General features: G+C 37.6%; 4 protein-coding genes across 7 annotated transcripts; 2 read left to right on the top strand and 2 right to left on the bottom strand.

The window, feature by feature from the left end:
- Positions 1-8,653: 8,653 nt before the first annotated feature.
- LOC121793940 (probable serine incorporator) lies at positions 8,654-11,905 on the top strand. Its single transcript, XM_042191965.1, has 6 exons — positions 8,654-9,030; positions 9,759-9,995; positions 10,417-10,528; positions 10,616-10,790; positions 10,878-11,118; positions 11,402-11,905. The coding sequence occupies exons 1-6, from the start codon at positions 8,856-8,858 to the stop codon at positions 11,683-11,685; spliced, it is 1,224 nt and encodes a 407-aa protein (XP_042047899.1). The 5' UTR covers positions 8,654-8,855; the 3' UTR covers positions 11,686-11,905.
- Positions 11,906-12,428: 523 nt separating this feature from the next.
- Positions 12,429-14,004, bottom strand: LOC121757626 (pentatricopeptide repeat-containing protein At1g06270-like). Its single transcript, XM_042153144.1, has 3 exons — positions 13,939-14,004; positions 13,119-13,616; positions 12,429-12,494 (listed from the first exon to the last, which is right to left on the bottom strand). Exons 1-3 carry the CDS (start codon positions 14,002-14,004, stop codon positions 12,429-12,431), a joined length of 630 nt encoding a protein of 209 aa, XP_042009078.1.
- Positions 13,941-16,845, top strand: LOC121793916 (uncharacterized protein At5g19025-like). 3 transcript variants are annotated; one of them, XM_042191955.1, is made up of 3 exons: positions 13,941-14,738; positions 16,319-16,358; positions 16,599-16,845. In XM_042191955.1, the coding sequence occupies exons 1-2, from the start codon at positions 14,068-14,070 to the stop codon at positions 16,353-16,355; spliced, it is 708 nt and encodes a 235-aa protein (XP_042047889.1). In that variant the 5' UTR covers positions 13,941-14,067; the 3' UTR covers positions 16,356-16,358; positions 16,599-16,845. The 3 variants fall into 3 exon arrangements, with proteins under 3 accessions (XP_042047889.1, XP_042047883.1, XP_042047876.1); XM_042191949.1 differs by having other exon boundaries at positions 16,593-16,845; XM_042191942.1 differs by having other exon boundaries at positions 16,319-16,845.
- Positions 16,846-17,335: 490 nt separating this feature from the next.
- LOC121808416 (mediator of RNA polymerase II transcription subunit 33A-like) lies at positions 17,336-23,348 on the bottom strand. 2 transcript variants are annotated; one of them, XM_042208900.1, is made up of 12 exons: positions 22,848-23,348; positions 22,238-22,348; positions 21,761-22,108; positions 21,262-21,581; positions 21,091-21,182; positions 20,645-20,993; positions 20,350-20,557; positions 20,050-20,164; positions 19,779-19,940; positions 19,003-19,663; positions 18,727-18,933; positions 17,336-18,653 (listed from the first exon to the last, which is right to left on the bottom strand). In XM_042208900.1, exons 1-12 carry the CDS (start codon positions 23,123-23,125, stop codon positions 17,554-17,556), a joined length of 3,951 nt encoding a protein of 1,316 aa, XP_042064834.1. In that variant the 5' UTR covers positions 23,126-23,348; the 3' UTR covers positions 17,336-17,553. The 2 variants fall into 2 exon arrangements, with proteins under 2 accessions (XP_042064834.1, XP_042064841.1); XM_042208907.1 differs by having other exon boundaries at positions 22,784-22,902.
- Positions 23,349-24,254: the final 906 nt, after the last annotated feature.

Raw genomic sequence — 24,254 nt, 5'->3', positions numbered from 1 at the left:
GTATTTTCGTCCAAAAAAACTTAGAAACAGTAAAAAGTACTTCAAATGATATTACTCCCTCCGTCCCCCAATTTGAGTCACTCTTTTCCATTTTGGGCCGTCCCCTAATAAGAGTCACTCTTCCCACTTACCATTTTTGGACATCAAAATTACCCTTCATTACACCAAAAGTCAAAGGGGCCCCACATTTCACTACCTAACTCCATTTATTACACCACACATTCAAACTTTTCCTTAAAACTCGTGCCGAGTCAAAGAGTGACTCAAATTGGGGGACGGAGGGAGTAACTCGTAGTTGGTGGACCTTAAATGATATTTCCAAAGTTCACGGACCTAAAATGATACTTTGGTAAAGTTTGTGGATCAAAAAATATGTTCCTTCTTATTTTTTAATTGCTTTAGTATTTCTAAATTAATTTGTTGCTTTTTTTTATTTTCATGGCTCAAAGTCTACAAAAAATTAATTATGCTACTGCATCCTGTCATTAATATTTTCTAATATTTTAGCCACTTTTAAGTTTCAAGCGGCTGAAGTGTCTTGTCAAAATCTATTAAAATCGTCTTTCGGTATTTCAAGAATCCTCTTTTTGAATTCCAATCACCGAAGGCCAAATATTATAAAAAAATAAGTTGGATTCTTTTTCCAAAAAAGCGAAGGGAACACGTTTTTAAAATATGAATTCGTTTCAGTATTTAATTTAGTCTTTGTTGATTAATTTCATAAATCTTAAAAACATTTTCTAAGACATTAGATCAAGAATTGAAGGAGTTCTCAACAATATTTTCTTCTCATACTTATCGAGCTATATAATGTCAGAATGTAAGAAAATGTAGTGATAAAATGCAAACTCATATATTGTATAAATTCTAAAATTTTCAACATAGTATCAACACAATGTCAACAAAGTGTAAAATTTTAAGATTTTGATGTCAACACAATGTCAACACAGCATCAACCATTGACACTGTATTGACATTTTTTATTGCTATTATTTTATCATCTGTTGATATTTTTTTAACGGTTCAGATCAAAGTTTAGAGTTTGTACAATATTTAGAGTTTGCATTTGATCATATTCCATATAAGAAATTACTAATTTTTATGCAATCATGCATTTTAGTAGATCAACGGATATAATTAGATAATTCTAATTTCTCTTATATTGGCTAATTATTAATTAAGTAGGACTGAACGTGTATTTTCTTAACTTTCACTCGTTTTTAGTAAATCAACTGATATAATAATTAGATTATTTTCAATTTAACTTATATTTGATGAGAAATTAATTAATTAAGAAGGACTAAACATGTCTTTTAAATTATTATACTTTGATTACCATTCCAATTTCCAAGGATTTTTTTTAATTTACGTTTGCGATGAAATTTTGATTCTTCGACTCACACACAAAATTCTCTGCCCTATAAGGCTATAACAAAATTTGAAGATGAAATTGAAATCTTCCCTATGGGTGTCTCTCGAATCTTCTTAATTTCTTATCTTAAGAATTGTTCTTATTCTATACCAATCATTGCTAATTTATAAAAAAATGAAATATCCAGCATCGAAATTATTTCCTCAAATTACAATCACATTAGTTTGTATTTCATTTTTATGTATATATAGTATTTGAGCCACGTATATGGAATATTTAATAAAAAAAGACAACATTACTCGTAAAATTATAGTACAATATTCGACTTCGGAGTCCAAGGTACCACTATAGTACGGAAATGGACATAAAATGGACCTTTGATGAAAAAATGGAATATTTTGTTAGGTACATAACATGTAACAATAATTAATTTTGTGTCCATTCAAGTGAAGGTAATATGAGAATTATTTGAAGGTAATATGAGAATTGAATAATGCTAACATAATTTGGCCGGGCATTTCTTTTGTGGATGGGACACTCACAATTAAAATTGTTTTGTGTCTGTCCTTCGATTCCCATATTACCTTCACTTGAATGGGCACAAAATTAATTGTTGTTACATGTACCTTGTTAGGTATGTACCATATAACAACAATTAATTTTGTGCCCATTCAAGTGAAGGTAATATGGGAATCGAAGGACAGGCACACAAAACAATTGTAATTGTGAGTGTCCCATCCACAAAAGAAATGCCCGGCCAAATTATTCTAGCGTTATATGCATCTACACACATATTGAATTTCCTTATTTATTTAACAAGTTTAATTGAAAAAATATTTTGGAGACGTTCATGTTAGTCCCCATACAAGTTGTTTAACCTTACAATCTTAAAAATTTGCAATTTAGCATCAATATTTATCGTCAATTTTTTTAATTTAGTTCTCTGTTCACAACGATGTGAGATAGTTATAGTATTTTATTTTTAATTTCAATTGCCTACATCCTCCCTCAAATCTAGACTTTTTTCTAATCTGTTGGACTAACACTTTATCGAACTAGCCCACTTTTAAAGCCCATATATATTGTTGGAATTAGTTATTTTTCGGTTTTAGCCCACATTCTTAAAATTTCATTTCTCTAAAATTTAGGAGATTTGTTAAAGTTTAATTGTCTAATGTATTCATCAAATATACCTCTACAGCGCGAACTAATGGCTGTCACTTGTCAAATTGATTAAATTGAATTAAAAACAGTTCGATTTAGTTTTGATTAAATGTATTTATTTATTTATTTATTTATTATATCCACTCACTAACAAGGGTGCATATAGCAGCATAAGATAAAAAGACATAATTTGTTCTTATACTACTAGTGGAAAAGAAGTTCACATAATTAGTGGTCAAAATCAACCTTTGTTAAAGGTGGCTTAATCTTATTGCACCATTTGCTATAATCCCTTATTGAAAAAGGTGACATTGATTTCTGAGGGAATCTTGGATTCTCATTCCATTGTCATCTGTAAAGTTTTTCACTAATTTGTGATAATTGTGCTTTTGTTAATGGTTCTATCATCAAGAATATAACTAATCCTAAAGTTCTTTTAAATAATTTTAATCTTTTGGATTGCCATTACATGATCAATAGAGTTTCTTTAGACATTTTTCTCTGATTTCATATAGTTTAAGGTTCTGGTAGTATTATTGAGTTCAAGAAGTAAAAGCCTTCATTCTGATCACGAGTGATCAATTTATTATAGAAGCATTAAAAACATAATCTATAGTTCTGCAGGTTGAAAAGATACTATTGTAATAAGTCCAATTATTATATTGTGACATTAATAATGCCTTTTTGTATCTGTTGTTTGCATAAAAATAGAGTTTTCACTTTTTAGTAAATAGACTTCTGTACAACAAAACATGTATATATAGGTTGTGATTCTGGGATTGATGAAAAAGGAATGAATATTTGATGACAGTGAAATGAAAAGTGGAATTTTGATTTATGGGTTTAATTTTTTTTTTGTCATGATCTTCATTATTTCAATTGCTTTTGTGTTTGTATTTACAAGTCAATAGGAATACTCTTGAGCTTGATGAATTGATGGATTATTTTTTCTACTAAAATCATTCAAATTTTGCAGAAATTCATTCAAACAAAAAAAATCATCAGATCTTGGATGAGATAGATCCAAGAGTGACACTGACACAGGAATTTTCCAGAAGTATTATACAAATCTTATTCAATGTACAAAATTTTGGTGCTACTCATGATTTCCTACTTACTACTAGCTAGATTACTCCCATTTCACTTTACAATTGAGCAACACATTCTATGCATCACATCCCCAACACATTTCTGCTTGTGTCAGTCCTCGAAGCTCACGCCTTCGAGCTTCAACCGTATGAGAATCACCGAGCACCTCCACATGATGTGAAGGCGCGTCCTCTGCTCTTGGAAGTAGCGCGAACACTTCTCCCATGCCCGGAACTTCTGTCGCGCTAAGCCCATTATTGCCGCACAAGTTGTGGTGTTGTGAGTGAACTAAGATGATGAATGTTGCAACAGAGAAAAGAAATTGAATTCCACTACTTGATGAATGTGAGAAAATAATGAGAGGTGTGTCATGACTCATGTGTGTGTATATAGAGGTGAAGCAATCTTGATGGATAGTGGTGGACAGGTGGCGGGGGGCGATTGGAGCGGTGGCGAGGCCAGCTCGCCACGGGGCCCGGTTTCGTAGGGGGATGCTGCAGAGTCATCAATTTGTAGTGTGTCCCACCTGGTGCCAAACTCCAACTGAAAGGGACTCATCAAATTTCATTCTCACATGTTTGTCTCAAAGTGAGTGTGTGGGAAATGGACGTATCGGAAGCCCTTAAAATCAGGGTGGGGAGTTTGGGAGTTTGCTATTGTGTGTGTACTTGTGTTTTGATTAATCAAATTTATGATGTGTGTAGGGTGTTGTTGGTGATATTTTTGATGGTGTTTTTGCATTGAATGAATGATTTTGTTTCTTTGGCTTCTCTCCTATAATTTCCGTGTCATGCGTACATTTGTGTTCTTACCCGTGTGACACGTTTTGTAAGAACGCATTGTAAATCTTTGACACAACCGTCGCACATGCTCTAAGTGGAGAATAAGATACATCGATCAGATTGTATTTAACTAATAAAACAACAAAAATGAATAATTACATTAACTAAGAATACTTGTCCCAACAAAGAAGCATAGTAACACAAACTCTAATGATGTAGAATTTGGCTCTCATCTCTCCCACCATTCTTCTCCACTTCCCAAATCTCTTCCCCATTTTCTTGATATGATGATAACCACAACTTCTCCCAATTTAATAGACTTGTTTGAACTAACTGTTTGAAAAGAACTCCAAATGCAGTTCAAATTGTAGGGACAGTTTGTACCCTCACACTACACAAACATCACGTGCACTAACCCTATCTTATTACACATTTAAACCACTTTCCCACAATTCGATTTTCTACCAAAAATTGATAATTAATCATTTGTGCTGTTTCAATGCGGAAGCCCCACCTCGTTATCTCTTCTCTTGGAGATAGTCATTTTCATTCTGTTTCAAGTTGGTTACCATTTCCTAACTCATTTCTATCAAATTTGTTGGCAAGTGTCTGCCAATCTTTGTCTAATCACAACAGATCATGCATTTTTATTTTGGAGTGAACTTCAAAATATATCTCAAGAAAAGTGGCTCTTATTAAAATCATATATCATAATGATTTTATTACTCCCTCCGTTTCTTCATAGTTGAGGCAAAACTTTTCGGCACGGAGTTTAAGAAAGAGAGGTTGAATGTGTTAAATAAATAGATAAAAAAGTAAGAGAGAGAAAAAAGTAGAGAGAAAGTTGAAAGTGAATAAAATAGAGAGAATAAAGTAAGAGAGAGTAAAATAAGAAAGAGAAAAAAGTTACTATATAGGGAAATGACTCAACTATGAGAGAATTTCCTAAAATGGAACAATGACTCAACTATGGAGAAACGGAGGAAGTACCAATTTTCTATTTCTTTTTCCTATAAAGAATTTGATATTAATCATTTGTGATCATTTCAAAGCTTAAGCCCCACCTCATTATCTTATTTTGAACATGGTTCTTTTCACTTTGTTTAAAGATTAGATGTGTGTGTTGGCCCTCAATAACTTTCTTGAGGTCCTACTAGTATCTTCATCTCAAATTCGTTGAGTTCTATTCTATGATTACGAGTATACTATATATATTGAAAATTGATTGTACTATATATTCAGTCTAAAAGAGCTAAAATTCTAACCCTGTGTCAAGTCCTACGGGCCAACAAGCAGTTTCTTAGAGTAGACAAATCATTGTTGATCGTCTTTGGTGGATGAGGTTGGCGGACTTTCCCCAGTTTAGGGTCGGATGCGATGAGGCATCACTTACGATAAAATTGTTGTACTCCCTCCGTCTCATAGTAGATGTCACACTTGGGAATTGACACGGGATTTTAGGAGGTGTTGTTTTGTGTGTTAAGTGGAAAGAGAAAACAATATATTTATATTAATGTGAGAGAGAACTTTTTCTACAAAAGGAAAGTGTGACATCTATTATGGGACGGAGGGAGTACTTGTCAGAGTTGTTTTATTGCCTAAGTTTATTAAGTATATGATATTTATTAAAAGAGTTACATTAATTGACATGAGTCATGACCTAGTATTAGTTGAAACTTCAAATGAACTAGCTAAAGAGCCTTGCGTGTATCCTATTCCTAGTCATATCATAATTTCATTGTCACTTGCCAAACAAATGTGTCCCATTTTAGCATGGAAAAAGAGAGGCACAGTAAGAAGATTAGGCTATCTCAAGTTAAAGCAAAAGAATCAAAGATAAGATATCTCTTCAACTACTATAGGACATGATAACAGTGGACCTCATGATAAAATTAAATTTCCCATCACATTGATCATACATATACATCCAGCTAATATAAGCTCAAATACTGCATTGTTGAAATAAATTTTCAAATTTATCATGTACACATGCTCAAACAGGAACTAGAAAGTTGTGGTTACTGTTCAAGACTAACAACACTTGTCTTAACAACATTGGGACATTTATTTCTCCCATCTCCTGTTTTTAGACAAAATCCAATAGTGGTGGGGGTCTGGTTATCTGTTGCACTATCCTACAAATAAAAGTACAATAATGATTCAAGAAAAGCAGTTTAGTTTATGAAGATGTGACTAACTGAAACAGCTCCATCACAATATTCCCCTTGAAGTAGCACACTGGTTGAGAGGTGGACACAAAACTTGGGGGAAATGGGGTCTTACTGTTGAAGATATTGTTTGCTGTTTGTTGCATGTGATAAGAGCAGTGGAGTTGCTTGGAACTTGCCATATATTGAATGATAGAATCTTAGGACAAGTAAACATAGCCCATTTATTTCATACGAAAGTAATGGTGTCTAAGAATATTATTTTTAAGAATGTGATTTTTGATCATTTCCTATCACATGTTTATGAATATTGAAAGAATATTAAATTAGATTGTCTCAAATACTATTTTAACAAGAAGTATGAAGTATAATACTCCCTCCGTCCCCGAATAAGAGTCGCTAATTTCTATTTTGGGTCGTCCCCCATTAAAAGTCACTCTTCATTTTTACCATAAATGATAGTTGGCCCCACATCCCATTAACTCACTTCACTCACATTTTATTATAAAACCAATATAAAAATATGGGTCCCACATTCCACTAATTTTTTTCAACCAACTTTTCTCTACATTTCTTAAAACTCGTGTCCGGTCAAAGAGCGACTCCTATTAGGGGACGGAGGGAGTACTATTTAGATGAGAATCCCGAACAAACACGTACTAAGGGGAAACTCAGCCGTTATTTAGTGACAGGTCTAGAAAATGGAACTCATGGGGTTGGAACTCGTCGACAGAAGAAGGACGTCACTGACTCGTTGGCATCGGCCGTTGCCCTTGGGCTGATGAATTGTAAGTAAGAGTTTTATGCTACAACTCGAAATAGTCTTAATTGAATGAGAGATTTATACTAGCTAGTAGTATTCACAAATCAAAATTACTCTAAATTATAAATAAGAATTCTTAGACTATCATTTACAACTCGAAATTGTCTTGGCTGTCAATGAGAGTTTTATCTTTTATGTTACTAGTATTATTTTTAACTCGAAATTCGGCCGTAAATGAGAGATCTAAATCTATTTTTCACAACTTGAACTATAGTACTTTTTATTATGAATCAGAGTTTTTTGGTAATTACTTTAAAATATGAATGAAAATTTAATGCTATTGCTCATAACTCGAAATTAATTTTAGGTATTAATGAAAGTTCAACTAGTCTCGTCTATCTCTTTCGCATATATATATCAGATTCTATTCTGTCTAACATTCTTTTTTATTTCGAGACATGAAAATATTAAGACAAATGGGAGAAGACGTTCGTGGACTTGTAGGAACTTGTTCATTTATAGACGATGCTGTTTTCTAAAAATGGAGTTACATTAATTTGAAGGACAAAAGGCCATTTACATCATTGAGAAATTAAATATATGTATATATCTTTTTGGACTTTTGAACATTTTCCTAATACTAGTATGTAGGGCCTTCCCTTGTCATAAAGAATCAACACATTTTTCTGCAATCGAGAAAGTTATATTTTCGTTATCTATAATTGACATGCAAATTATATTCTTTAGTTAGTAGTGTTTGTTTTGTGTTTTATACATTTATCATTATTCATTATTAACATATTTACATATATTTCAAATTACGAATCAGTATTAATAATTTAATCAAATGTTACTCTAATAACCAGAAAAAAAATTTCATGTTAGTCCATTAAAATTTAATATTATAATTTTTCAAAATGAGAAAATACAAATAAGCTCGAGCTCCATTTACAAAAATAGTCTTATAATTTTTCAAGTTGGTACATTAAAATTGGTTTTATTGTCATTTTTTCTTTTACTCACTCCTAATTACACACTTTTCTTGTTCTCTTTCCTACTTTGTCATCCATAAATGAGATTGTTTTTCATGGACGGAGAAGTATAATTTTATACTACCATTAATAATTTAATATCATGAGTCCAGAAATGAAAGTCAAACTAATCCGTTGAATGGGCCGACCCGACTCAGATTGTTGAATTTCGTTGGATCTAAAATCTATTGGGCTGTATCTAGCCCATGATTTTAATCGATATAACTAATTTTGCCTCTGTGCTTCTGGAATTTATCATCTTGATTTCCATGAGCAATTATTTAACGCAGGCATTCAAATTTTGGAGATAAATTGAAAATAATAGTAATAAAATAATTCGAATTTTGGGAAAACAATCAGTACAAGAAAGCCTAGTTTTCAACTTCAAGGATCGGGAGCTCGAGATTTTCACTGGCATCATCAGCATCATCGTTTGATTGCATAATTGTTTGAGAAACCAATCATCGAATTCCCACAGAGAGAGAGATGTCGTGCCTGGCATCGTGCTGTGCGTCTCTGACGTGTGGATTGTGCACATCGGTGGCGTCAGGCATCACCAAGCGCTCTGCAAGAATTGCCTACTGCGGCTTGTTTGGTGTTTCCTTGATCGTTTCTTGGATCCTCAGAGAAGTCGGCGCACCTCTCCTCAAACAATTCTCCTGTAAGCTCCGAAAAGAGAGCATCTTTTATCAGATTTATCTATTCCTGATTTTGTCTAAGATTTGTGATGTGTGATTGGTGCTTTTAGGGTTACTACGGAATTTTGTGTTGATGTCAAAATATCCCCTTTAATTTCTGTTTTCATGTTAGTTTGGTGTATTTTGAATGCATTGATTAATACATGAGCTCATAGGTAAGCAAAATGGGTGTATTGATTATTGTTTAGTTTTCAATAAAAGTACATGATAGAGATGAATAATGCTTATCCTCATTAAGGTAGACACGTTTTGCAGCTGAAATGATTTCTTTTTCAATTAGCTGTTTAATTCATTGATACTTATATTGCTAGAGTGTGTGGTGAAGCAATTGATAATGTGTATGAACTATGGATCTAATGTAGAAGCATTCCGGATAAGAGCTAATGCTTTTTAAACCTGTTGATGCCTAGCGATTGAACTCCGTTTGTTGAACTGGTCCCTGTTCGCCTCTGAAATGTGTGAGCTGAAATCTTTTTCTTGATTGGTTTGCTAAGTTTGTAAATTTTCTTGTTGAGATAGATGGTTGTCTCCAATTCCTCTGGTCAATTGTAGCAGTAGCTGAGTGACTCTGTGTCGTGAATAATTTGCTAAGTTTTAAAATTTTCTTGTTGAGATAAGATAAATGACCATCTCCATTTCCTCTGGTCAATTGTAGAGTAGCTGAGAAATCTGTTGCTTATTTGGTTTGCAGGGATAAATACTTCCGATGACCTTACAGACCAATGGTTCCAAATACAGGGAGTTCTTCGTGTTAGCATGGCAAATTTCTTGTTCTTTGGAACGTTAGCTCTCATTATGATTGGTGTGAAGGATCAGAATGACAGGCGTGATTCCTGGCATCATGGTGGATGGATTGCTAAGATGATAATTTGGGTTTTGCTCACCATCCTCATGTTCTTCGTTCCTAATGTAGTCATAGACGTATATGGTCAGTCTCGTGCACGCACAGATGCATATATATAGAGTATGTTACTAAGATAAAGTGTAGATCCCACAAATTGAGTAGATATTCCATGTCTTGGTAGGGGTGTTAAAGAAGCACGGCTTGGTAGTTCTGAGTAGCTCCTGTCGAGAAAAATAAAATAAAAAGAAAGATAGAAAATAATCCTTCAGCTGATTCCGTGGATTGGTTTTGAATTGTGATTCACTACCTCTAAGGTCCTTGTGCATCTAAACTGCCTAATGATTTGCAAAATCTTGATCTATGGAAGCTGAGATCACACTCGTGTCTTGCTATCATATATTCCAACGAATCTAGTGTCAACATGACGTTCCATTGAATCCCATACCAGCCTTTTTCTGTGTGTTACGTATATTGGTTAATTTTAATAAATTTGTTGTCTATGCAGGAGTGATTTCAAAGTTTGGGGCCGGGTGCTTCTTATTGGTCCAGGTTTTGATATTGTTAGAAGCCACACATTCTTGGAACGATTCATGGGTTGCTAAAGATGAGCAGAAGTGGTAGGGGCTATTACTTACGAGTAATATTTCTCCCCCACTCTTCACGTTGGTCGAGTTCTTGATCATGTTGTGTGGTGCTGTATTCAGGTACATTGCCTTGCTCGCCGTGTCAGTGGTGTGCTACCTTGGAGCATTTACATTTACAGGGATTCTATTCATCTGGTTCAATCCTTCCGGGAACGACTGTGGTCTCAACGTATTCTTCCTAGTCACGAACTTCATTCTTGCTTTTGCTTTCGCTATCATCGCGCTACATCCAAAGGTAAACGTCACTCTATTTTTGTTCTCCATTTGTTGGATGATGCGATGAATTAATAAATTAGTGAGTGATGACTGGTGATTCGGGCAGGTTAATGGCAGCCTCTTGCCTGCTTCTGTGATCTCTCTCTACTGCGCTTATGTGTGCTATACCGGTCTCTCTAGTGAACCTCGAGATTATGCCTGCAACGGTCTTCACAAGTCGACAGCCGTCTCCACGAGCACCCTCGTACTGGGGATGCTTACAACAGTGCTGTCCGTCCTATATTCTGCTCTCCGTGCTGGATCATCGACCACTTTCTTATCATCCCCTCCATCTTCGCCTCGAGCAGGTACCTGAACCAACGATTCTGAGCTTTTTTCCTACTAGTCAAATCTCCACATTTCAATGCTATAATTACATCATTGTGGGTAGCATTTACTTTAAGTGATATGATAGAATGATAAAAATTATTTTGAAAGTTTTACTTTGATGGGTTGATTAATTTAGAGCTCGGTTTACTTTGAGTGATGGAATGGATTGATGAAAAAATATTCAAGGTAGTCTACTTTTTGAGCCTGTATGACCATTTTATCCTTCGAATTTGAGGAACCCGTTTCCCCACAAATGCGCAGGTGACAAGAAGCCTCTTCTCGAGTCGGGGGATGTGGAGTCCGGGGGTGCTGAAGCGCGACCGGTTAGTTACTCGTACTTTTTCTTCCATGTTATATTTGCGCTGGCTAGCATGTACTCTGCCATGCTTTTGTCGGGATGGACCAGCGACTCCCAGAGCCCCGATCTCATTGATGTCGGTTGGACGTCGGTTTGGGTCCGAATCTGCACGGAGTGGATCACGGCTGGCTTGTACACTTGGTCCCTCGTCGCTCCTATAATCTTTCCCGATCGCGAGTTCTACTAGACCAACTGCTTACACGTGACATGTATTGATGATGTTGTTGTAACCACTCAACTTTGGAGTCGAATCAGACTTATATACTCCTATGTAGTATTATGTTAGTATATAAATTATAAAATGTTACAGACTTGGAATTTGATATGTAGTACTACTTGTATTTGTGCCTGGGCATCACAAGAACCTTTTTTTTATGGTTATTGTATAAAATATAATTACAGTGAAATTATTGATGTGTAGTTTTCTATGTTTGGACATAGACATTACAAATTGTTCCGAATATACTTTCGTGAAATCCAACCAATTTTTTTTGCAAAAATGGTAACCTGTACAATAATATTGAAAATAAAATTCAAAGATATAAAAAGCTTGTTGTTACTTTTCCTTTATGGTAATTATATTGTTGTTAATTACTGGAGTAGTATTATATCTCTGATGCAAAAGTGTAAACTTCAAATGCCTTTTATCCCTTCTAATCAAAATGTCTTTAAGCCCCTTCAAATATTTATTTGAGGAACAATGTAGTACTAACATTCTATTTTTAATGAAATCGGGCAAAGTCTGAATACATAACAAACTAACAAAGGTAGGAAATACTTAATTCTCTATGGTACACACACATAATTTAATAAGAAAATCGCAACGAAATTGTCTTCCCTATACATATGATGAATCACAATCGAATCAAAATCAAGGAGCAACTCTACGCCCTATGCACTGTGGAATGACGATTAATAAAATATCTTGTATTATCCCGTGATCATGGAGACTGCCACAGAATTGTCACTATCGATGGTGATCGAACAACCCTTACACTGCCTTAGTATAGTTAGATGATATCAATAGTGATCGAATGACACCGAATTTGTCTTCCGATTCCAATAACGACCTTCTTTAATGTTTTTTTAATATATCCGAGAGGTTCAATTTTATTATTTCGTTCAATTTTTTTTAATGTATCATCCTACAAATTCTGTTTTATAAAGTACTAACTTAAAACATATTCTAAAATTAAGTTGGAGATATTTTACTTATGGGAAATAAAATATTGAAAATAAAGCTTGAATGGCACTCATAAAACATTTTAAATCTGCTAGAAATCCCACAAAATTAGGAGGGAAAAGTGCAGGCAACAAATCTCACAAAATCAAATACACCAATTAATTAATGACTAAAGGCCCATTTTTGTCATTAACATATTGCAATTTTTTTATTTTAGTCCAAAACATATTTTTTAATATATTCGGTCCCTCACAAATAAAAACGGGTCACATTTGGTCCATTTTGGATGATTCCGTCAAATTTGACAGAAACCCTAAACCCAAACCTCCCTCACCACCTCCGCCACGGCATCCGCCTTCCATCATCCCTCAGCCTCACCCACCGTCGTCACCGTCTCATCTCTCAGCCTCACCCCCTCCTTACATCATCTCCCTCACCACCTCCGCCACGGCGTCCACCTTCCTCGCCTCGCTCAACTCAGCAATCAATCCCCCGTAGCTGTCGCAATTGGGGACGCATCCCGCCCTCCCCATCCCTTTCAACACCTCCACCGCTTCCCCAAATTGATCGATTTTTGAAAGAGTCAGAAATAGGTAATTGCAGGTGCCGCAATCGGGGGTGTATCCGATCGATTTCATCTCCGGCAAAATTAGTGACGACGACGCCTTCCGGTGTTGCCGCAGCCACGATTTGAGAAGAGGAGGTGGAACTGCGGCGGGGGAGGCAGCCGTAGCGGAGGGTGCCTGGACGACGGCGAGGTGGTCGATGGGGGGGTCAAGGGAGAGGAGGCGAGACGACGACTTGACGGTGAGCAGCGGCGGCAGAACACTGGGAGTCAGAAGTCGGAATGTCCGAGGAGAAATGAGGGTGCCGCGAAATCGATTCTGAGGCAGAGGTGGATGACACCGAGAAGACCGTGTTTCAATTTGGAACTTCTAATTGAGAAGAAAAGAGCGAGAGAAGGACATGACAGAGATAGAAAGAGGGAGGAGGAGGACCGAAGATGATGGTATGGTGGAGCTTGGCGGCGGAGATGCTGGAGGGGGAATTTCAGTCAAATTTGACGGAACAGTCCAAAATGGACCAAATGTGACCCGTTTTTATTTGTGAGAGATTGAATAATTCAAAAGATAATATTTTAGATCAAAATTTAAAAATCACTATATTAAGAACCAAAATGAGCCTTTATTCTTAATTAATTCTTCTATAGGTTCTTTGAACAACTCCAGTAACTTTTGAACTACTCCAGTAACGTACGCACTTTCCCCCCGCTGCCGCCCCTGCTAACATGCGCACCGCCCTCTCTTCCCCCAACTTTTCCATCTGAAATCCCTTCCACCGCCCCTTCGCCCTCTCCCCTCCCCTCCCTCCCTTTTTATCACTAACATGCGCCATCTCCACCACTCCATCACCGCCATGGCCCCTTCCTCCTCCCTCAAAAAAACCCCAATCCCCAAAACCCCTGCCCCTCACCACCACCCGAATTCCCCAAATTGCCCCTCCCTCTGCCGCCACTCCCCCTCCGCCACCCTCGACCTCCTCATCTTCATCCTCGTCCTCTTCTCCGGGGCCTTCCTAATCGTCTCCTGCTTCTCCTACCTCTTCCAGTCCCTCTCTCTCATCCTGCCCCCTTTCTCCACCATCGCCGCGCATTTCCACCGCCATCTCGCCTCCAATCCGCAGTCGCAGCTGATCTTCTTCACGCTATTCGCCGTCTCCTTAGTCGGATTTGTGATCTTCTTCGAGATCTGCTGCGGCCACAGATCGAGAAGGTGCGATAGGAAAGGGTGCAGAGGGCTGAAGAAGGCGATGGAGTTCGATTTGCAGCTTCAAGGCGATGAGCTGCTCCGCTCGGGAAATAAGGCAGTGAGAGACGTCAATGAGCTGCCGTGGAAAGGGGGCGTTGAGGATAACCCTGATTACGAGTGCCTGCGGGCGGAGCTGAGGAAGATGGCGCCGCCTAACGGCCGCGCTGTGCTGCTCTTCCGCGACAAATGCGGCTGCCCCGTCGCCAAACTCGAAGGCTGGGGGCCGAAACGCGGCCGGCGCCACAAGAAGTGAGTCAAGTTTATTTTCAATTTATAAGTATTGAATTATGGATTGCAGAATTGGCATTGTAGCATGGCTTAGGGATTTGTGATCGATTTTGTGAGATGAATCGATTGCGAGCTTAGACTCTTGCTTGTTTGATTTGGTAGTGTCATAGTTGTGAGCTAATGAGGGTAGGGATTGTCCCTTGTATCTACTATGCCAAACATGTTGAAATTTATTTGTTTCGTATTCGAAGTTATTCTGATTATTTGTGATTGGATTTAGATAGTGTGGAACTGAATGCCAGTTTGACTAGTTTCATGTTCTACTGATTGTGTCATCATATGTTAATGCCAGTGGTTGTTTAAGGTGAATTAGTCTTCAATTCGTTGATAGATTAGCTTTTCCCGATTATTAATTTTCTGACACGACACATTTCTTGCTATTCTTCCCTTGTACCGCGGTTCAGAGTTTCAACAATAGGTCAATGTGGAACGTATTGAAGTTAATTCTTCTCTTTGTAGTATGTCTAGCTATCTATGGTTGGATAGTAAGCTATGGGTGATGGACTTTTGAGACATTAGTTATTGGTATGGATAAGTTGATTAGTTAGTATAGTTTCGAAAATGCCAAGTTGACTGATTATATGTATGGTGTGGCTTGTAGTTGGTTGAGGCAGAGGGTCTTTAGTTTGTCTATATAATTAGCTTTTGATTGTTAATTTACCAAAATGTATCTTTCTGTTCTTCTCAATGTCTGGATTTGGATCCTAGTTTATCCTGAACTAATGTTTTGAGTTGATGAACTTAAATGGAGTTTTTGCAAGGAGTGTTGATTCTGTTGTCGATTTAGGGTTTTTTGGGGCTTATGTTGTCTGAATCTAGTACTGAACTACTGGTTATAGACAGAGGTAGTAAGGATCCGTAAAAGATACCTCTGACCACATAATGTCTTATAACGGAACTTGAGCCCTAAGCCCCTAACATATTGAACATCTTGTTTCGTGTAATTCTGTTGTCTTTATGCATCTAGGTATTTCCTATACTCTAGTTATTCATTTGATATCTCCTTGGCAAGGTAGCGTTTGTATTTAGGATGCAGATCATCATTAGTACATAAAGTCTTATTGTTTGCTTCTGATGACCGACTTGATTTTCATACACTTGTTAAAACACCCGATGTTTGACATGTCCATGGTATCCGTAGTTCAAGATTGACTAGTTGGAGAGGGGCGAAGTTTGCTCATTTAAAAGTTTGCATCTCACTAGCATGTGAGGTTCTTTTATCGCTATTGCTAATCTGATTGCCGTATTCTACCCTGAACTGAACTAATCAACAAGTAAAATCTTGTCGAAGCTACACCAAAACTTTGGTATATATGCTTTTCTATCGATGAGAATAGACAAGTTCTTAATCGTATGTGCTCTACTTGTTCATCTAGTACCGGTTTTCAACATATGATTATAATCTGCTAAACTCTTTATTCCTTTGTATAGTGTGTGACATTCTTCATGTTACATATAATCTGCCAAATTATATGCGCGTTTTATCTCTTTTAATCTCGATTGGTAGAAATTTACATCGCTCTTCTGCTTTTATTGGATAGGAGTCTGTCTCTTAATGGTGGAGGAGATCAAAGGTGACGGGTGAGTGTCTTGCTAGGACTCTTACCATTTTCATCCATTGTAGTTGGTTTCATTACTGTTACCAGTTTACATAGAAACTGAAACCCTAAAACCCACATTATTGGGGAAGTATCTCTCTCTCTCTTTTAATATACCAAAGTGAAAATAAATAGACAAATAAGTTAATACTATCATTTACCAGATTTATATATGCATTGATGTGTTTGCATTGGGTTGTTATCATGTCAATACAAGAGACAGAGAGGGAGGCCTAGCAAATCATGAGTTGGGTTGTTATTATATCGATACAATAACAACGTGACACAATAAGGCCAAACCCGAATACAACGTGATAAGAAAACCCTCCGAGACAAATAAGAGGATGACATGCTCGTACGGGTGCGGAAACAAAAACGATAGCAGCAATCAATCTCACTAATTATATTTAATGTATTTTGTAAAATATCTCATTCACATCTAATTATTTTGTAAGTTATGTAGTAAGAAATACGTATTACATCAACTTTAGTAACTTTTGATGTAGTTTTAATATAAGGCACAACCCAACTTAAATTATTTGATTGTGCATTTTATTTGAATTACTGAAATAATTTGTTTGTTGAGAGAATTTTAAAATTAAAATAAAATTTATTTGAAATAGTCCATGATTTAAATAAAATTAGTCCTTGATAAAACTAAATTCGTTACAAGAGAAAACCAAACGATTTAATATTAGATAAATACTATAGAATATTAAATTAAATTATATATACAACAAAATGACTGAAACTACATCACACGTTAAAATGGTACTAATATTACTTCAAATAAAGAAATACTACTAACTAGATTTAATCCAATAATTGTCTTATCTAAAAATCAACCTATACCTTTTAGCTTTGTAGAAATCTTTTTTTGAATCATAGAGCAGGAATTAAATAAAAACAATAAATAAATTTTTTTATATATATTTTAGTAAAAATTTAACTAACTAATAATTAACAATAAATTAATGGTCTAGATTAGAGCTTAGTCGTTGATTTGACACATCAAACTACAAGTAGTAGTACTAATGAAATTGCAACATTTGAAATGATAAACCTTCCTAGTCTACTTTGTACACACGTTTCTGTTAAAATTGATCTACAAAATCTCCATTCTCCTGTACAAATCATTCAAATTGATCTACAAAATTTCCGAAGTTAGAAAACAAAAGTTACAATTCACTCTCCACAACTAGCTCAGCTGCTGAGCCCATGACCCCAACTCCACCAGCTCCGAGCAGAGCGAGGGCAAGCTCGGCCTCATGCCACCGCCTCAGACCCTTCGTCAGCCTCCTCAGCAGCTCGACGTCCAAGTCCTGTATCCACGTAGGCGTGCACCGCACCACCAAGCTCAGGAATCCCGACACATAAGCGCGCCAAGTAGCTCGATCACACCCTAGGGATATCTTCCCGTCTAGCGCACTAGCAACGAACTCCATGTGGCATCCGAGGATCTTGGGCCGTCGTTTTGAGGCTGCTGATGATGCTGATGAGTCGACGCCCCAGATGAAAGCTCCCGACAGCGCAGCAAGATATGCCAGCGCGTAGCCTCGGAGCATCGGGAGCATTCCACCCCTCTCCCCTCCTTGGTTCATTGACATGAACCAAGATGGAAGAGTTTCCTTGATCAGCGACTGCACGAGCCCCAGCCCTCCGGTCAAGAACACGACAGAAGCTCCGAGTGATGCTGCTAGCTTCACCTTCGTTAAAACTGCAGCGAGAGAAGCGCAACCGTCATGGTTCTTCCCATTCTTAGGCCTTCCCGGGAGGCCCCCGTGGACTATGTCTTGTACGGTTTGCATGAGCAGGGAAACTATCTCCTCCCTCAAGAACATGATGTCTCTGATCGAGCGGTGAACTCTCAGATACAAGATACCCGGGGCGACAGCAGAGATCCCGCCATTGAAATGAGACCCGAATCCATGGCCTAGAAGAGCTCCAATCCCACCATTGCTTGAGATGCTGCAGCTGCTGTTGAATCCAAGGATAGCACTGAAGCAGCTCCGAAGGAGCTGAACAACAGCGTCGTTGCTGTGAAGGAAGACAGTTCGAGAAGCAGAGAAGACGAGGAAGTCACTCCAACGCTTCGCCTTTTGAGTCCACAGAGATGCAACTATCGGCATGCATGGCCACGGGCAGCCTGCAGCAAGGGACTCTAGAGCTGGTCCGGCCAGATCCAGAAAACGCTGGGAGGCTTTATCGAGCTTGTAGGTTATGGTGAGGCTCACGAATGCCGCCAGAGGCAACGGAAGTGCAGCCGGAGAACTTCCTCCTACAGAAGAAGTAATAAGTTGCCACATTTATGAAGTCTATATCTCAAGAGAATCAAATTCTTGAAAGAAAACCTGCAGCAAGACTAGGGATATCGACACCGGTGGCTGCTAATATTTTCTTGATCTGTTCCTCGACATTGGAGAGATTAGCAGCCGGACTCGGCCAATCTGTTCCGTTCATGAAAACCGTCTTCCATACTCCTCGAGTCACTTCAGCTGAGAAGTAACTCACTATGGTAGCCAAAGTTGCAGGAAGATAATCGGCCAAATCTTTCAGCCCTGTCAAGCAAGAAAGGTAACCGTTAAGGTCGAGTGTCAAATATTATCGAAATTGAAAAGGCAAAAGACCTGTGCAGAGTTCGCGAGGCGACAATCTTCCATGAGCACACGCAGTTAGAGCAGCATCAGCCACGAAGGGGACAGCTTCGAGTATATCCCAAGCAGGTAACTTAGGCCTCAGATAACCATCCTCGCTTCCCGGTCCAGATGAGCTGCTACTTCCGGATGAGACAATAGTCACAGGTTGGTTTCCTCTGTTTATATTTCGGAACATCATGTTGAGTAGTGTATCTACAGTGTGAAGAACAGGAGTCCCATTGACGAGGCCAGTGAGAGGAGAAGCTATGCAAGACAAATGCTGTCTATACCACACTTTTAGTTTGGGGAACGAGTCCACGAATATGGGTTTGGATGATGTAGAACTTGCTACCTGAGCAAGCCTCCTCCGGTTTGGATCCTTGAGTAAGTTACCGGATGATACTAGGTAGGAATTCCGTACCAGTAACAGGTATTCGGGAGTGAGCTGGGATCCTACCGGAGGCACGTCTCCTACTCCATACTCGATGGGAGGATGATTAAATCTCCACAGCTTTAGAAGAAGGGCAAATGCATTTGAAAAAACGACATGGGCAGATATTTCTTCTCCAGTGGTCAGGGTCCATGAGATGTTCGGCACGCATGAACCGAAGACCTCACATATTGTCATCAATGAACCAGCAAGCTCCGGAACCTGTCAAAGGAAAGTACAGTCCTCTTTACTGACTTCCTCAATGTCTCAAGGCTAAACTCTCGCCTTCTTAGTAATAGTATATTTGATTTAGAAATATGATCTCGACGTTACATACCAAGCCATGAATGGAGAAAATTTGAACACAGTCAACTGGTGAGATTCCGACAAGAAGAACATTGAGCATGGGAGCACAGGCTATCAAGTGGCTTTCGCTCCCAGAATAGTCGACAGGAACCGGAGGAGATAGTAATCTAGTTATAAAATAAAGAATGTGTTCCTGCACAGGAAGAGTTTGTATGCAGTTAGATATGTACCTATCTTTGGTAACGAGGGAAAAATTCGAAAAGCCATAACTATCTAAGTAGGAACAAGAAAATCTCCGTTACCTGAATGCTCCATCCACGAATCAACGAGGCCCCACAAAGAACAGAAGCAGCAGCTGTCCTTTCATCACTTGATCCTTTGGTTGCTATCTCAAAGATTTTTTCGATCTCTGCAAAGCTTCCATTAGATCCATGAGCTCAAATTTAGTTACTCAACTCGAAAAAAATTATTGAATCAACACTCAAGACAAAAAATCACTTGACAAAAAGCCATTCCACAGCTTGTGAATAAAGAATGTTTTCTTAACATTTAGCTGAGTTTCTTGTTGTCGATTAACAGGGTATGAGCAAGGCGCTGCATACCTTGAAGCAGGCGTAGAGACTAACGCACTGATCATCATGGGAGTGAGAGGCGCCCCTTTCATAAATGATGACCACCCAACTTGAGTTGGTACATTGCGTGGTAACTGGTTGATGCGACCATTTACATAACCGGGCCACAAATAGGCAGATGTGTCCAAGAGATTTCTAGCTACGCACGACTCAACAATTAAATGGTAAAGGCTTCCAGCTGCAGCATTAAATGTAGGTTTTCATTGTTTTCTGATGTACTACATTTGTTTCATAATAATACTGAATAAGACCATGTGTTACTTACAGCAGTTAACCGGCATGTCCATTGTGCTGATGCACTCGAAGTATGCACTGGCATTAATGCCAGAAACAAACAGCATGGCTTTAGCAGCAGCCTGATTAGCAGAAGGTATGACTGACTGTGGTGGTGTGAGCAAGCTCTGATAATCCTGTAGATTCTGGAGACTAAATATCAAATCCTTTCTTCGTTTCCCAGGGACGTGATGCTCGGCTCCAAAACCATATCCGATCTCATCCATGGCTGCACTTTCCTCTTCCCCGACAAGATCAGCAACTATGAGAGCTGTGATTGACAGCAACATGCTCAGACGAGTATCCAGTCGAGGCACTGGCCCCTCAATGGGATCCCTCTCCTGCAAATGCAATGCAGATTCACTTATGACTTATCCACTATCTGACTATCATAGCAGAGAATTAATTAGTGAAGGTTATCTTCGATTATGTTCTCACTCTCTGAACAAGGCGAAGAGCAGCCATCCAAAGTCCGAGAAAGATCTCATCCCAAGAGGCTGCATTAGTTGCTTGAAGAGATTTAACCAAACCTGCAGAAATGAAGCCATGAATTAGAATCTTTGATGCATTTGTAAAGAAATTTCAGGCCTCGAACATAATTCTAGTTACCTGTGATGATTTCTACGGCACTTGTAGCGTTCACTTGTGAACCATCCATTGCATCTTCTAGAAGCATGTCGAGAGGAAGCCAGAGAGCAGACCGGCTAGTTCCAAGACAGAGGCCAGCATAGTTAATGAGAGGTCTGGATTGTAACGTAGGATGGAACTCCTGCACTAAGCTTGGCTTGAAGTGATGATGATTGCTTCTTTGAGTGTCTGATAGAAACTGAAGTAGTGCTTCGGGTCTAATGGTTTTCGAGTTTCTCAGAAATGAGGAGTTTTCAACAAGAAGTTCCGTTCGCTGAGTGAAGTTTTTCCAATGTGTACACCTGAGATAGAGAGAGAGAGAGACATAAATTTACTTGCTACAATGCTACAAGATACTGAAACTCATTCAACCAATTTTGTGAGATTATGTTTATTCCCATCAAGAATCATTCAAGGAAAAAATAAAATAATATGTGAAAATTTGAGGGGAAAAATTGGTAAAAGGGATTTGAGTTCTAACATGTTTTGGCCAGCCAAGTGAAGAATCCTTGAAGTTATTTTATTTTGTAAGAACTCCCCCAATAACTCGATGGCAAAGACAGTATTAACAGCTCTCAGTCTCTCATTATATTCTTTCCTCTTCCCTTCAAAAATGCCGGGGACATTATCAACTTCCATATCTTGAGGTTTGACAGGCCACCGAGGCTCCATCTCCGCAAGCTGAAGCAGCCCTTCATCATCCAATGCTGCGTCAACCAACTGCCAAACGATAGAGAAGATGAAGAGAACCAGCAGCACACTAGCTTCATTCGCTTGCAAGCCAAATAGGTGAGATAACTGGAGGATTTCGTCCAGTGAAAACATGGTCCTACAAGAACAAGATTGATCATCAACGACATTCAGAGTATCTTAACTCAGGCAACACTAAAGGATAGGAAATGATATGATTCACCAGTAAATGAGGCAACATGAAGTCTATGAACATTAAGAAGCTTACTTCTCATAGTTTGGCAAATCTGTGTACTCTTTCAGGGAAAAAGCATGCCGTTTGATGAGTTCCAGGTATAACCTAAATGCTGCTGGACAAGAACCTCGATATGGGATCACTCTGTTCACAGGCAGAGAAATAAAGAAACTTAAGAATTCAAACAAAACAAAGTAAATGATTTTGTAACACACTTCTCCACATATTGCAAAAGATATCATGTTTCCACAATAAGCAAGAAAACTTGAGACGAATACGAGATAGAGAGCATAATCGACACACTCTTCATTTTCCATCCATGCCATAATCATAATGTAAGAACATGAAGAAGGAAAAAAGAAAGCAACTGCATATGATTGTTCAAAATATTGACATTAATTATTCTATGCATCATGAAATCAAAAGCATAATACACCAACTCTAAAAAAGTAAATCAAACAAACTACACCATATTATCAAATTCAACCATTTAAAACCAGCCAAAGTCACTGCAACCACTCCACTAAAGATCAGAACAAGAAGAATCAAAAGACAGAAAATCACAAAAAAGGTAGGAACCTTTGCTGGCCAAACAACACCAAGTATTTTCAAGTAGAAAAGTAGACACGGATTTCAAAGAAACCTTTGTGAAAGCAATCCAAGAACAAGAAAGGGAGGAACAATCTTGAGAGCTAATGCCTTTTCCAAGAATTTCCAAGCAATGGGCACATTGTTTTCCCAACAAATGTGAGAAACCAGATGGTTGGCTAATTCAACACAAGGCAAAGTGATTCCAACAGAGCTCAAATTGGAGGAGATTTGGATTGACCACAGCAATGGGTCGCTGCCCTTGTCTTGGGCCACCTTAGTTTGCACCAAAATAGTGTCCCAAATGCTGCTGCAGCTCACCTCCATTGCCATCTCCTTCCTCACAAGCTCATCATTGGTTAGAAACAAAAAAGATTCCAGTTTGCGGTTGTGGGATTAAAGAAAAGGGAGAAATTCAAGAACGCAGCAAAGTAAAAAGTGGTTGGTTTTCTATTGTGAATGTCAAACCCAAGGAAGTGGGATTCCAGTGGATTAAGTTGAGCTTCCCCAACTACTTTTTTATTAGATAAAAATACTCTCTAAATTCCCAATCATATTTGGAAACTCTTGTTACTACTTATTTTGTTTTATTATCACTGCTAAGCTAAGTAATGTGTTCATATAGTAATGTCTCTCTATTATTTGTTCATTTATTTCACTCCAACTATGGGAGTTGTGGTTATCTTCACCATGTAAATTCTCTAACACTTAGAAATTTTAGATCGGAAATTTTATTTTAGATATTTTAGTATGCGTGATTTGCTTCGCTGAATTCAAACCATACACCGAGGTGGGGCAATTGTTTTGTGTAATTATTTTATATAATTAATAAAAAAACAATTGTGCTAGAAGTTGACTCCACAAATATTTCCAATATTTGAATGAAAATTGATCACACTCATTGTTCCAAATATTTCAATTATTTGTATGATAATGAATCACACTCATAACTCATAGTGTAGTTATATTATGTAGTACTACTACTAATAAAAAAAAAGGTTTGTAATCACATGATAGTGAATGTGGTACAGCCACAATTTCGATCCATGAGCATGTGATCATTTCTTTTTAGAAAAATATGAGAAAATGTGGCAAAATGAATATCAAATCTTTTTCCGAAAATCACTTTTTAAATTATTATAAAATTGATATATATGTTTAAATGTGTTTTGACAATGTCACTAGAAAATTAGCCTCATGGTATACAATTAAAAAAATATTAAAACATTGTGTAACAATTTGATAAAAATAAAAAAATGTGACATTAATAATAATAAAAAAAATACTAGTAATCAATTAAACGTGATAATGATGATGACACATTGACACCGAGATAAGTTGAAAACCAACGCTTTCTTTTAAAGCGAATATGATGACAATAATTAAGATTATGGTAATAATTATTATGATATTCTACGCATTTAGATGAATTTAGTGGAAACTCATGAGATAAATATGGTAA

The sequence above is a fragment of the Salvia splendens genome, chromosome 1, assembly GCF_004379255.2.
Source record: "Salvia splendens isolate huo1 chromosome 1, SspV2, whole genome shotgun sequence".
Taxonomy (NCBI): Eukaryota; Viridiplantae; Streptophyta; class Magnoliopsida; order Lamiales; family Lamiaceae; genus Salvia; species Salvia splendens.
The sequence above is the reverse complement of the archived record's forward strand: the minus strand, read 5'-3'. Positions and strand labels throughout refer to the sequence as shown.

Excerpts from the sequence above, each read along its gene's own strand:
- LOC121793940 (XM_042191965.1), top strand. The coding sequence starts at position 8,856 with ATGTCGTGCCTGGCATCGTGCTGTGCGTCTCTGACGTGTGGATTGTGC. Across the intron at positions 9,996-10,416 it reads TGTAGTCATAGACGTATATG|GAGTGATTTCAAAGTTTGGG; the intron begins GTCAGTCTCGTG and ends TTGTCTATGCAG. Across the intron at positions 10,791-10,877 it reads TCATCGCGCTACATCCAAAG|GTTAATGGCAGCCTCTTGCC; the intron begins GTAAACGTCACT and ends TGATTCGGGCAG.
- LOC121757626 (XM_042153144.1), bottom strand. The coding sequence starts at position 14,004 with ATGGAAAAGTTGGGGGAAGAGAGGGCGGTGCGCATGTTAGCAGGGGCG. Across the intron at positions 13,617-13,938 it reads CGGCAGCGGGGGGAAAGTGC|AAGTTCCAAATTGAAACACG; the intron begins GTACGTTACTGG and ends CTTCTCAATTAG. Across the intron at positions 12,495-13,118 it reads TGGACGCCGTGGCGGAGGTG|TGTAAGGGTTGTTCGATCAC; the intron begins GTGAGGGAGATG and ends ATACTAAGGCAG.
- LOC121808416 (XM_042208900.1), bottom strand. The coding sequence starts at position 23,125 with ATGGCAATGGAGGTGAGCTGCAGCAGCATTTGGGACACTATTTTGGTG. Across the intron at positions 21,582-21,760 it reads CACTTGGCTGGCCAAAACAT|GTGTACACATTGGAAAAACT; the intron begins GTTAGAACTCAA and ends TCTCTATCTCAG. Across the intron at positions 20,558-20,644 it reads GGACATGCCGGTTAACTGCT|CTGGAAGCCTTTACCATTTA; the intron begins GTAAGTAACACA and ends TTAATGCTGCAG.
- LOC121793916 (XM_042191955.1), top strand. The coding sequence starts at position 14,068 with ATGCGCCATCTCCACCACTCCATCACCGCCATGGCCCCTTCCTCCTCC. Across the intron at positions 14,739-16,318 it reads CGCGGCCGGCGCCACAAGAA|GAGTCTGTCTCTTAATGGTG; the intron begins GTGAGTCAAGTT and ends TTTATTGGATAG.